This window comes from Nematolebias whitei, chromosome 12 (assembly GCF_014905685.2).
Source record: "Nematolebias whitei isolate Nwh7 chromosome 12, NemWhi1, whole genome shotgun sequence".
NCBI classification, from domain to species: Eukaryota; Metazoa; Chordata; class Actinopteri; order Cyprinodontiformes; family Rivulidae; genus Nematolebias; species Nematolebias whitei.
In genome coordinates, this window is record NC_056509.1 from 33,561,059 (window position 1) to 33,573,187 (window position 12,129).

The 12,129-nt window shown below is 44.3% G+C and overlaps 1 protein-coding gene across 1 annotated transcript in view; it reads left to right on the forward strand.

Annotated features, from left to right (window-relative positions):
- The window catches only part of LOC119418544 (prospero homeobox protein 1), a 30,649-nt gene extending 18,919 nt beyond the window's left edge, over positions 1-11,730 (forward strand). Inside the window, exon 5 of the mRNA XM_037685858.1 lies at positions 11,530-11,730. Coding sequence (XP_037541786.1) covers positions 11,530-11,715 — 186 coding nt within the window. The 3' untranslated portion in view covers positions 11,716-11,730. The remainder of the gene's footprint in view (positions 1-11,529) is intronic.
- The last annotated feature ends 399 nt before the right edge of the window (positions 11,731-12,129 follow it).

A 12,129-nucleotide genomic window follows, 5' to 3' on the forward strand; every position in this document is an offset into this window, starting at 1 on the left:
AAACACACTCACACAAACAGACACACACACTTCCCCACATCCATCTTCAAACCTCTTAAGGGAGGCTTTGAGAGACTCTGGCGGGCTGAGGCACTTGTATGTACGAGGTCTCAATCATCTGAAAGCCCATCAGAGGAAACACAAGATTCCTTCTATTTCTCATAATAAGTGCGGACATTTATTATTATTACGAGTTTAAACCAAACAGGCAGCACTAGGAGGCTCACACTTTTATTCTATATTATTTATTCCATCCTAAATAAAAGCAGCAGAGGGTGACGTTAAAAGCTAACGCTAAGATAAAGTGTATTTTTAGTTTGCGCTGAGAGTTTTAAGTTTTACCTTTTCCAATTCTAGAATTGCTTTAGTCTTGTCACCAGAAAAAGTGGGGGTTGTTTCTTATATACACTCTGTTTAGCTAAAAAAACTGTTAAAAAAAAACAACAACTCCACATCTTGTACATGAAATAGTGATGGCAGAATGTCAATTATTTAAATTTGACGCTAGAAATACCCCACTGAGTTTGAACCTTGGATGGGTTATTCTCTTTAGGTCCTGCACAAGAACTCGCTCAAAGTCTGGAAAGGAAAAAATGGTCCAGAACATTCAAACTACATGCATTCTTAGTTTCTTAAACAAATAAAATGGCTAGGTTTCAGTTTCACTTGTTTGTTTGAAATTAACTGACAGCAACAACAACAAATAAGTTGTTTTTAGTGCGAAACGGTTTTCCTAAAATTTAAATTTCAGGAATGGTTTTAGTCACACAAAGTGCTCAAAACTAGAGTAGCCAATGGTACATTTGTATAACATCTAAAAAGCCACCATAACCTACCAATAAGGATACATGTACTGTGTACTCTGTAGAAGCAGAACATGGATTCAGTGGTACAGTAGTCCCTCGATTATCGGTTCAGTTTGTTTTTGTCCTAGTGTTTGGTTCCCACTCCCGTCCGCTCCCGTTAACTTTTTATCCCGTACCGTCCCTATCACGTGAGTATTAATAAAGTTGACAGTCGTGTACAATCTTACGTTGAAAACCCGTGAAAGAGTGCGTCTGCGAATGTCGAACCGCGAAGCATCGAGGGACTACTGTACTAGAATGCTAGCACTAATGCATGTACAAGTCCAAATTTCAGAACGATCATCTTTTAAACTTTCTGAGTTTTCCCTGTCTGGAAAATGTGACTCCTATTCCAGGTTTTCCCTGATTTCCAGAGTGGGAACCCTGTTCATGTTTATCCATTCAAACAGCCTTATTATTTGACAAATTACGTTAAAACCTGTGAATTTAAGATCTGTAGATGACTATTACATCCCTATAGCTTCAGACCTAAAGAGCCATCCAAAAAGAGCTTTTATCCACGTGAAAATATTCTGACTGGAGTAAACATTTGGCTCGTGTTTATTCAGATGTAAAACCGATCCACTACAGTCACTGCAGTGAAGGTTTCCGCCTTAGATGTATGTAAATCTGAAGAGTGCAACCATGACAGGTTTGTACTGCAGAAACAAAACTTACAGTTAATGAAACTCTCACAGTAAGTTTTGGAGCTTATTGACCCATCTGGGTGTGGCAACCTTCAAGAGCGTTCGCAGCTCATAAAACCTGAAAACTTCAGAGGAGACATCTCGTTCCTTCTGAGAACCCCACCCTTCCCTGTCCTTCTGAGGCCTCATTTTCCTGCGACGCCTCAAACAAGACTGTCATTCTTCGCCGAGCGCCAGGAAGTTACTGTTGAAACGGGCTTAAGGGGAACAGCTCATTTGCCTACATAAATGCAAAAAATTTGCAAGAAGACAGACAGAGAGGCAAAGAGCCGGCGAGGCCAGGTGAAGTCTTCTGTTGGCGGAGGAGCTGCATCGGTGGAGGAGGGTGGGAAAGGGTTTTGCATATTAAGGTGTTTTTTTTTTTTTTTTGGGCTGGGCAGGTGTCTGAGAGATATAGGAGCTGATTAGAGTTTAGCACAAGGAAAATTTGCCCAGCCATGCAAATTTCTAACCCCCCTGACGAACCAACCACCTTGGTGAGCGCTAAGACTTTTGCGTGCAAGTGTTTGTGTGGGTGTTGTTAGTGACTGTGTGTGTTCGCCGGTGCGTGGGCAGTGCGTGTTTTGATGTTTGTGTGGGAACGGTGTGTTTGTGCGCAGACACACTCGTTATGTTTTTGTTGTCTTGTGAGCGTGTGTGCGTTTCTGTGTGTGTTTGTGAGTCATAGAGGTAATGTGGAGATGGAAATGCTCTGGATGTGTATCAGGATGCCTCCAAGGCCCTTTATTTTTTCTGTGGATCTCTCCCCTTTCTCCACCTCCTCCTCCTCCTCCTTTTCCTCCCCTACCTGCCTGCACCACAACTTGAAACAGGAGCCTACGCAGATTCAGCACACACACACACTAAGTTTTCCCTTTGCCAGACTCTGCATCATCAAAGTTTCATCCACCTTGGTGGCGTCTTTGGAATGAATATGTCCTCTGTTTCAGTGATCACACACACACACACAAATGCGCGCGCACGTCTGTGGCCTTTCTTGTTTGATGCTAATCTGCTCTGTCACTGTGCTGGCCTAATACGCTCCCCATCTCTCTCCCAGCCTCGCTTTTGTCGCAATTGTTTCCCCCTTTTTTTCCCCCTTTCATATCCCTCCTCCCTCATGTCGTCCTCTCTTCCTTGTGCCCCTCCTGCCCCCCATTCTTTCATCATCCTTTTTTGCATGTCTTCTGTTATTCCCTCCCTCTTCCTCCCCACCACTCACTTTTTTCCTTTCTTTTTAACCCTCCCATTAGGAAGTTTTAATGGCGTAATTGTCACATTCCTTCTGGCACAATGAACACCAGCAGTAATTAAAGAGCTCGCCGTTAATTACCTAGACCCCAACTCTACTTTCCTCTCTTCTCAGCGACCCCCCTTCCCTCCTCCTCCTCCTCCTCTACCTCCTCTCTCTTCTGATCCCCTCTCTTCTTCTCCGCTTCTCATTCACTTTGTCAGTCGTCATCAAAGTCTTCCAAAACGCGCCCGGCCTCCCAAAGCCTTGACTTTGAGCGAGCGGCACTTTCATGTAAGAACTCAAGTGAAAATTCTCACTTAGTGTCCTTTTCTTTTTTCTTTTCCTTTTACATCCTCGTCTTTGAACCCTCCCCCCAATGACAACACACATCATCTTTCATAAGGCAGGAATGTGTGTGTGTGTGTGTGTGACCCGGTAATGGGCTCAAGACAGAGAGAGAGAGGTGAGGTCCCATAAAGAGGTGGTTTTATGATGGCTCTGGGAAACTCTCAGATTTCCATAAAGGCAGACTCCGCCAAGTTTTCTCTGTCAGGTTGCACTCCTCCCATGAGGACCCGCTCACATACACACATCGTGGCATTTAAAGAGGAAGTCCATATGATCTCTATGTGAGAGGGCGGTACCGTCCCTCATCTGCACTTGCACACACACACACACACACACACACGAGTGTCATGTGTCCTCTCTTATCAGCTGTTCCTTCTCGTATTACAAAGATGTGTCACTCCTTTTGTCTCTCTTCCTCTTTTGTCCGTCCATTCGTCTGTCATCTCTGTATTTTGAAGTGATAATGTCCTTCCACAGACTTTATCACTGGTTTTATTAGTTTTTTTTTATTCTTTCACCCAAAGTGACTCGACAATGACAATAAAACTTTCTCCACTTTGACTTCCTCTGTCCTGCCTGGTTGCGCTCGCTGTGTCTCCACCTCTCCATCCATTCCCAGAGCCACAGAGAGCTGGGAGCAGATGCTGTCTGTCCAACCGCCGTGCCCCGTAGCATTGTGTGCTTCACCTCTCCTTCCCCCCTCTTTCCCTCGGTCCTCCTCTTCACATCCCTCTCGGGGCTCCATTTGTTCTCCACCCAGAGAAGCTAATGTCTGTTTTCTCCTCCTCCTCCTCCTCCTCCTCCTCCTCCTCCTGCTGCTGCTGCTGCTGCTGCTGCTGGTGCTGCTGCTGCTGCTTTTCCTCCCTGTCTTCCACTCCTTCACTCTTCATCTTTTTTTGTGTGTGTTGTCTTTGGATGTCTCACCGCTATCGTGTGTGCGCGTCTTTGACCGAGGTTTGACCTCTGGGAATTTGAGGTGAAAAGGTTAGAGCCATTTTCACTGGATGAAAAGGCAAAAGACGCTGATACAAACATGAAGAAAGACATATAAGTACTAAAAACATAAAACAAAACAAAAAACAGACACACGCAGGTGTGGGGCTTTTACCGTACGGCTTTAGGGGTCTCTTTGAAGAGTGATTGAAGACAAAAAGAAGTAGAAGACAGAGAGAGATAAATGAAAACAAGCTGGCGGTATAGATTTAAGTTCAGACCTGCCAAAAATACAACCAATACGATTTGCCAGTGGGTTTATTTCCACAGCAAACACACACACACACTTCCCCTCACCCTCTTCTGCCTCCTCATACCTACAATCACTTGTTCTTAGTTCCCTTTCATTAAGATCTTAAAGCGACAAAACTCACCCACACAACCATTTATCACACACATATCTACACAAAAATGCCAAAATGGCATTAAAAAATATGTCGAAGTTGTTTAAAGATGCAAATAGTTCATCCAAAAGAAGGAAATATCTTAAGTGAAGTACAGATTTGATTGATTCACAGAGTCAGGGTTGTGCTACAAACTCACAGATGGCAAAAAAAAAAAAAGGTTTTGTGTAACAATTTCAACAAAAAGGAATCATAATAAGCGATAAAGAGTAACGGGCTCTTTTCCCTCTGCTTCAATGCTTTTGCGTTAAACTTAGAAGTTCCTCTATTATCCTAAGAATTAAATATGTGCTCTTGAATTACAGTAAAAGAAATACCATATAAACAACAGAACAACAGAAAATATGAGAAAATATCCAGGATTTTATAGAAAAACACTTGCTAACACACTACAGAAAATCAATACACAAAGTCACAGTCAGAGGTCGGAGTCCACATTTAGTCCCTTTGAAGCAGTTGTGCATAAAGTGCTGATCCAAGGTATTTGTTTTGCAGACTTCAAAACATTAAAAAATTACTTTTTTGTGCAACACATTGTTTAATTTTACTAAAGTGCTAAATAAATTTGACAATTTAGTTTTTTTCTCAATTAAACAAAACTTTCCGAAAGCATGAGAAAACAAAAAACATTATTCGATGTCTTCAAACCTACTAATAGAATGTAACAAATCTAGAAATTATCTTTAATTTATTAAAACAAATGCTTCACCTGGACCACAAGGTTTTCCCCCCATAGATTTAATGAAAAGAGCAAGAGGAAGAAAAGAATTGTGTGTGATCATCTGCGTCTCGGCCCACAGCTTAGAGCTATTGAAGACCTCCTTTTGATGCTTCCTGGCAGGTCTTTTCTTCATTGTGAAGTGCGTGTGCACGTATGCATGCATGTGAGATTTGGAGATTGATCCCATGTGCTGATTGAATGACCCGAGGAGTGTGTACCGCCTGGGGCAACAGGGTTGGCGTGGAATCACTTCAACATTAAGATGTACCCGATCATTGTTGCCTTCACCTTCTCAATCATCTCATGGTGTTATCCGGTCGGTGCTTGATTGTTCCAATCTCCACCTCCTCCTCTTCCCTTCTTCTCCCCTCTCGTTCCTCCGTCTTCCCCTCCTTCCTCTGTCCCTGGTCACCTTGTGCGGGGCAGCCTGCTCTGTGGCACAGCTGCTGATTATGTCATTATTTCTGGACCATTTTGGTCTCCGTCCGTGTGTGTGTGTGAGTGTGAGACTAATGAAGCGTGGCAAAGGGACGCATGCCAAAATGACCAGGGTGTGCATCAGAGCTGCAGATGTGTCAACGCACCCCCCACCCACCAACACACACACACACACACACACATGCACAACTCTCAATCTTAACCTGCTGATGCCAAACTCTTCTTCCTTCAATCCAATCTGCAATTTATTATTTTTCATTTCTTCCTCTTATTGATCCTTCACTTGCCCTTGCATCCTTCCATCCTTCCTCCTTCATTGCAGCTCCTTACGCTACATCCTTTGTTTGCTTACCCTCCCGCCCTCTTTCCTTCTACCCTTCCATTCTTCCTCCTCCACCCTCCCCCTGATCTCCTCCTCTCCAGATGTCCTTCTCCTATCTTCCAGACTCCCTCGCTCCTTTCTCTTCCTGCTGCCTCCTGTGCTCTCAGTCTCTTAAGGCTGGGTTGACTTCCTGACCTCCAGAGGCCCAGCACTCGATGACCCTCGCTACCCCCCACACACCCACCCCTTAGCTTGTCCCAACCGTATAAAATCAGGCAATGAATTTCTAAATTTTCAAACAAGGGTGAGCCATATTTTGGGGTTGCTTTGCAGCTCATTCGTGTACAGACATTGCAGCCTTGTGTCAAAGTCCCATTTCTAGAAACTCACTGAGCAGCAAGAAGAGAGGAAAAAAGGATGCCTAAAGAGTCCCTGAGATAAACTACAGGCTCATCTCGTATGTGTCTGAGTGTAGGGGTTCAGACAAGACGAAGAACAACTTCATCAATGTCTTTGAACCTGCCCTTGATTTTCTCGTCAAGGTGCACCTTGAGAAGTCCGCCATGTGACGCTAATGCTTCTGCACACATAGACGCAGCAGACGGCGAGATACAAACACACAAAGATACACAACAACCCCAAGGCTCCATGTTCTCAAGGCTATCAGTGAAGCGAGGGTGGCTGATGTTTGCTCAGCTTTGAGGCCCATTTCCCGTCCCAACAGTCTCCAAAGCACAGACCTGACAACAAACAGACTTGAGGAGCCAGCTGTATCGTGGAAACACAGAAGGTTTGAACGATGAGAAAGATTAATTGCTTAAGATAGAAATTATTTAACTGCTAGATTCACCAAGAGTTGTCTTCTTGTTTTGTTGGTTAGACTCTTCAGTCATGGCACAGTCTTATCAGTGAAAAGGGGGGCTGAGGACAAGCATGGTGAGGGGTAGGAAGACAGGGGACATGGGTTGTGTTTGTTTAAAGTGACAGTGTGGGCCAAGGGCTTATCAAGGCCTTTGTAGATTATTGATTGGAACAGATACGTGAGGCACGGAGACCTGTGTGTGTATGTGTCTGAGGTTCGAATAGCTCTTGCTTAAATCCCTAAAAATGTTGAATGTCCACTTATGTTTACTCTTATTTTCTCTACATTGGTTCGTTACAGACAAGTTAAAATATTTTGTGCAATACAAGTTTTTTGAAAATATATGTTTTATGTGCAGTAGTGATTTTAAAAAATCCATGTCTTGTAAAAAATTCACACAAACACAGGGACTGGGAAGCATGGGAAGTGTTGGGATTCCCAAGCTTGGTTGGAGTTAGGAATTAACCTGGCCAGGCAGAGGGGCTTGTGTTGTGTCCCTGTATTTCATTCTTCAAGGCAACAGCTTGCTAGCATACACACTCACTCGCACACACACAGCGTTATCTTCCAGGGTCTTGTCATGTTTGGCTAATGCTGTACAAATAGAAGGTGCAATACATCTCCTGACAGTTCCCAAAAGCAAAAGGAGAGAAACACTCTGGTCAAACAAACAGCCAACCCTGAGTCACCGAGAGAGAAGAGATTTCTCAGGCTTTAACGAAACACAGGCAAAGACACACACACACACATACACGTTTCACCTCTGTGTGTAACAGTAGCCTTTTTATAAGGGCTTGGGCCTCTGGCTACCTTTTTAAATGTTTGTCTAAGCAGTCTTAAGACAGGGGCTGCTGCCGGAGTGAATAGCTCCCAGCAAGCCATCCACAGGCTCCTATTGTCCTCCGTCATATTTTATTATCTCATCAAAAAGCAGGAAATCCGATTCCCTCTCTCTGAAAAAGAGCTTATCCTTCTGTCTCAAAGCAACCTGTCACGAGAGAGGGAGATGGAGAGAATAGGGGCGAGTTGTTGGGGAGAGAGCGGTGGGGAGTCGGTGCAAGGGAGTGATTAACTGCCTCATTGCTATCAGACCCCTCTGTCCTTTTCTCTGTTTTGATTTCGTCTCTTGATTGGTATTTATCCAACACAGCACAATGCAAAGGTTAGGGGAAGCAGAGGTTTATCACCTTTGCAGATTCTTTCGTGTTTTCATCCTCGTCTTCCTTCTTTCATATTACATTACACAGCGTCAGTGGTAAAATCTCTCCTTGTGAAAGCCTTGTTCTTTGAATGTCCTGCGACACACACACACACTTCTGTCCTCTGTCTTTTTTGCATTTCCAGTTAGACTTATGGAGTATTCTGAAGAGAAAAAATATTTTACTCTTTGTCCCCATATTGAAATTCAAAGCTACTTATTTACATTTAAAGTTTCTTTTGCGTTGGTATATTTTAATTCAGGTGTACATGGGACAGAGATCCTCACTTTCATCATTTTTAGATACAAACCATGTTCAGTCTGTATTCTTTGTACATTATTCCACTTTTTAAAGTAAACTTGCCTCAAAAAGTAAGCCAATTTCCATTTGGTCATATAGTGTAAAGGTGTATATGTAGAGTAAAAGGACCCAAATGCAAGAACACAAAACTAGTTTTGAATTAAAATTAACTTTATTAATTTCAACTGGAACATTAAGACAAGACATGAACATGACAAGGACTTGCTGACACGGAAGGGAAATGGAAAAAGAAGCATTAATATAAAGAGAAGTTAAATGGAGGGCAGCACGGTGGCGCAACTGGTAGAGCTGCTGCCTCTCAGTGAGCAGGTCCTTGGTTCAAACCCCGGTCCAGGGGCCTTTCTGGGTGGAGTTTGCATGTTCTCTCCGTGCATGCGTGGGTTTTCTCCGGGTGCTCCGGTTTCCTCCCACAGACCAAAAACATGCATGTTAGGCTGATTGGTAATTCTAAAATTGTCCCTAGGTGTGAGTGAGAGAATGAATGGTTGTTTGTCTTGTTTGTCTCTATGTGGCCCTGTGATGGACTTGCGACCCGTCCAGGGTGTACCCCGCCCCTCGCACAGTGATTGCTGGACATGGGCACCGGCAACCCCCGTGACCCAAAATGGAATAAGTGGGTAAAGATAATGGATGGATGGTTGGAAGTTAAATGGAGAGCAGGTGTGCTGATTACTAACCAAGAGCAGGTGGCAGGGAAGCAGCTTAAAAAACTAAAACAGGAATCATTGTTGCAAAACTGGCTTACATGATCAAAACGAAGATTAATCCAAACTAAAACAAACCATGTAAAAAACACTGACCATAAGTACCAACTTTTTAAGTTTGATGATTTTTGAGTTTTGTCGAACCAGCAAATAATTCTGAATCATGTCAAGTTCTAAACGTCCTGTCTTTTCCATTGTTGTATATTTGTGTTTTTAGTATTTTGTGATAAAAAATAGATTATTGCATTCTGGGAATTAATTATACAATTGTACCTAATCGGAACACACCTCTGGATAAACTCTAAAAGGAAACGGTTCATTTTCTAATTTGTCCTGCTTGGTGTGAACCCACTCTCAGTCACCTTGTTTGCCTTTTCCAGGTGTCACTCCTCGCACTCAAGCAAACACACACACACACACAGAAAAAAAAAAAAAAACCTTTCCCTCCTTTGTCGCATCCCTTCCTTTGTACATCTGTGTTTTAATTTTGGTCTCTGCTGAGAAGTTGTTAAAAAGCCCTATGAAATATGTATGAAGGATTGTGAGCCACGCGATTGGCCCCATTTACGGGACAGCAGAGCAAATGAACAGCCACACCGGATAATCCCCCACAATGCCTCTGGAACAAAGGCCCCAACAGCTGACCCAAGAGAGAATGACGGAGTGGGGGGAGAATGGGGCAGAATGGGACAAGCTGGTGGTGGTTGGGGGGGGGGGGGGGGCAAACAGTTAAGTCGGACTGCTGGTCAGGAGGCAGCTCGCTCACATACACAACTCATGTTGTGGCAAAACAAAGGTCTGCGGGACAGGAATAACTCCCTCCGTAACTCTCTCCTTAGACTCTCCTCAAGCCCCTCCTTCCCTCACTCACCCCCCCCCCCCCCCCCATTTTCTCCCTCTCGCAGTCAAGAGGATCTGAAATACCAATACCCTTTTTCTCCTTGACATTGCTTTCTCCTTGCAGTCAGCGTTTTGCTGTCCTTTTATAGTCAAAACGTCAGGAGAAATTCCATGCAGGAATATTCTTAGTAATGCAGCACTCCCTGCATCTAGAGGCCAGGGCGCTGCGCTCCTTTGGCCAAGTCAGCGAAGTCTTTTGGGAGATGTGTGCGCGTGCAGTCACACAAACTTGCTCGTGCCCTCGCGTCAGGGTTATTGTGTCACTGTTCCAACAGCGACAAGCGGCCCAAACAATGAATTATGTCCACTTTTATTCCAGTGGACGGGGAATTCAATATTTGGGAGAATGGGATTATAGTTTTCCTCTTTGTGTGTGTGCGTGTGTGTATGTGTGTGTCAAACCCACATAGACACATTGCAAACAAGCTTTCTTATTCATGATTCCCCTTTTTCACACTCACATAAGCACAAACCACACACACAGGCATCTTAGCATCCATTCATCACCCCTAGGGGAGCAGTGGGCTTGTCCCATGAGTGTGTATATCTGTGTGGAAGAAGCCTGTGTGTGTGTGTCCATCGTGTGTGTGAGTGTGTGCATGTTCCGGTGGCCACTAACCTTGCAGTGTCCTGACACTCCTGATGAGTATCTGCAGGACACTGGAGGAGAGAAGAGAGGAGTGCGCTCTGTCAGGCATTTGGGCAAGCTGCTGCTTTATATATATATAAATGTGTGTGTGACAGTGTGTGTCTGCGTGAGTATCAAGGGAGGCGGGCAGGGAGACAGTCAGCATTATCCAAGCAGGTGACCCCTGAAGGCTGCATCGCCCTGAGCTCTGAGCTGAGGAGAGACTCAGCCAAGTACACCATGGTGGAAACTGTGTGTGTGTGTGTGTGCAGCGAACATTATGTAGAGCTCTGTCACCGTACAGGATGTGTCATCTCCTTGGCACAAGGAGGTGTGCGCACTGGTGTGTGTGCTCACGCCTGCACGACCGTGTATGTGTGTGTGACAGAGTGTTGGCTTGGGGGAAGGTGTCACAGATCTTTGCCAGACTAATCATCTCCGCGGTGTCGGTGAGCGCTGCTGTCAGGGACACTAAAGAGGCGAGCGTGTCTCCCCATTCCCAAAGCATTTAGTACTTCCTCTTCGGCCCTCTTCAGTGAGCTCCGCGCTCTCTCCGAGTCGCAGCAGAAACCCATAAACATGTCACGGGAGCCATGTTGCCAGGAGAGGGAAGTGGGGAAAGTGTGAGAGACCCGAGAGTTCACAAGAAGCCACTTTTCTCAGGCCGCCACCTTTATGGGCTTTTGAGGAAGTGTGCACTCAAGAGTCAGGAGATTTATGGTTTAAGTTCACTGTGAGAACATCAATGTGTCCTGAATCTGAGGACACACACTCAAAGATCCATTTACATGCTTATATGTGGGAGTAGTTTCTTATTGTTCAAAGCAGATAACAGTTGATATTTGAGAGACGTTTAGGCATTCATGTACAGGAAACCTGAGATACTCACACCTGACCCTTTTCTTCTTCTCTGTCTTCACGCAGGTCCCCGATCGTTTCCTGGAGGTGGCAGAAATCACACTGAGAGAGTTCTTCAACGCCATCGTGGCTGGAAAAGACGTGGACCCGTCCTGGAAAAAGGCCATCTACAAGGTCATCTGCAAACTGGACAGTGAAGTCCCAGACGTCTTCAAGTCCCCAAACTGTCTTCAAGAGCTTCTACATGAGTAAATTTCTCCTATTCCTCCCCGCTTAGCTCTTTGCTCCATTTATTTAGTTTTTTGTTGTTTTTTTTTTTTTTCTGATTTCATCAAAGTTAAAAAATACTTTTTTTTTCTCTAACTAAAACTTTTGATTTCCTGTCTTTATTACTATTGTTTTTCAGTGTATGAAAGTTATGGAGTAGCATTCCTGATCCTGTTCATACATTTATATAAACACTATATGTTTTGTTTTTCTAAGACTCTGAACTGAAGAGAGACTGATTAATGTTTTTTTTTCTTTTTTTTTGGGGGGGGGGGGGAACTGTGTGAGCCCTGATCTGTTTGGCCTGTTTTCTGATCACCACTACCTGAACGAGTTTTTGTGCGCTTGTGTGTGTGCGTGTGTGTGTGGGTGGGTGGGTAGGGAGCTCATTTATACCAC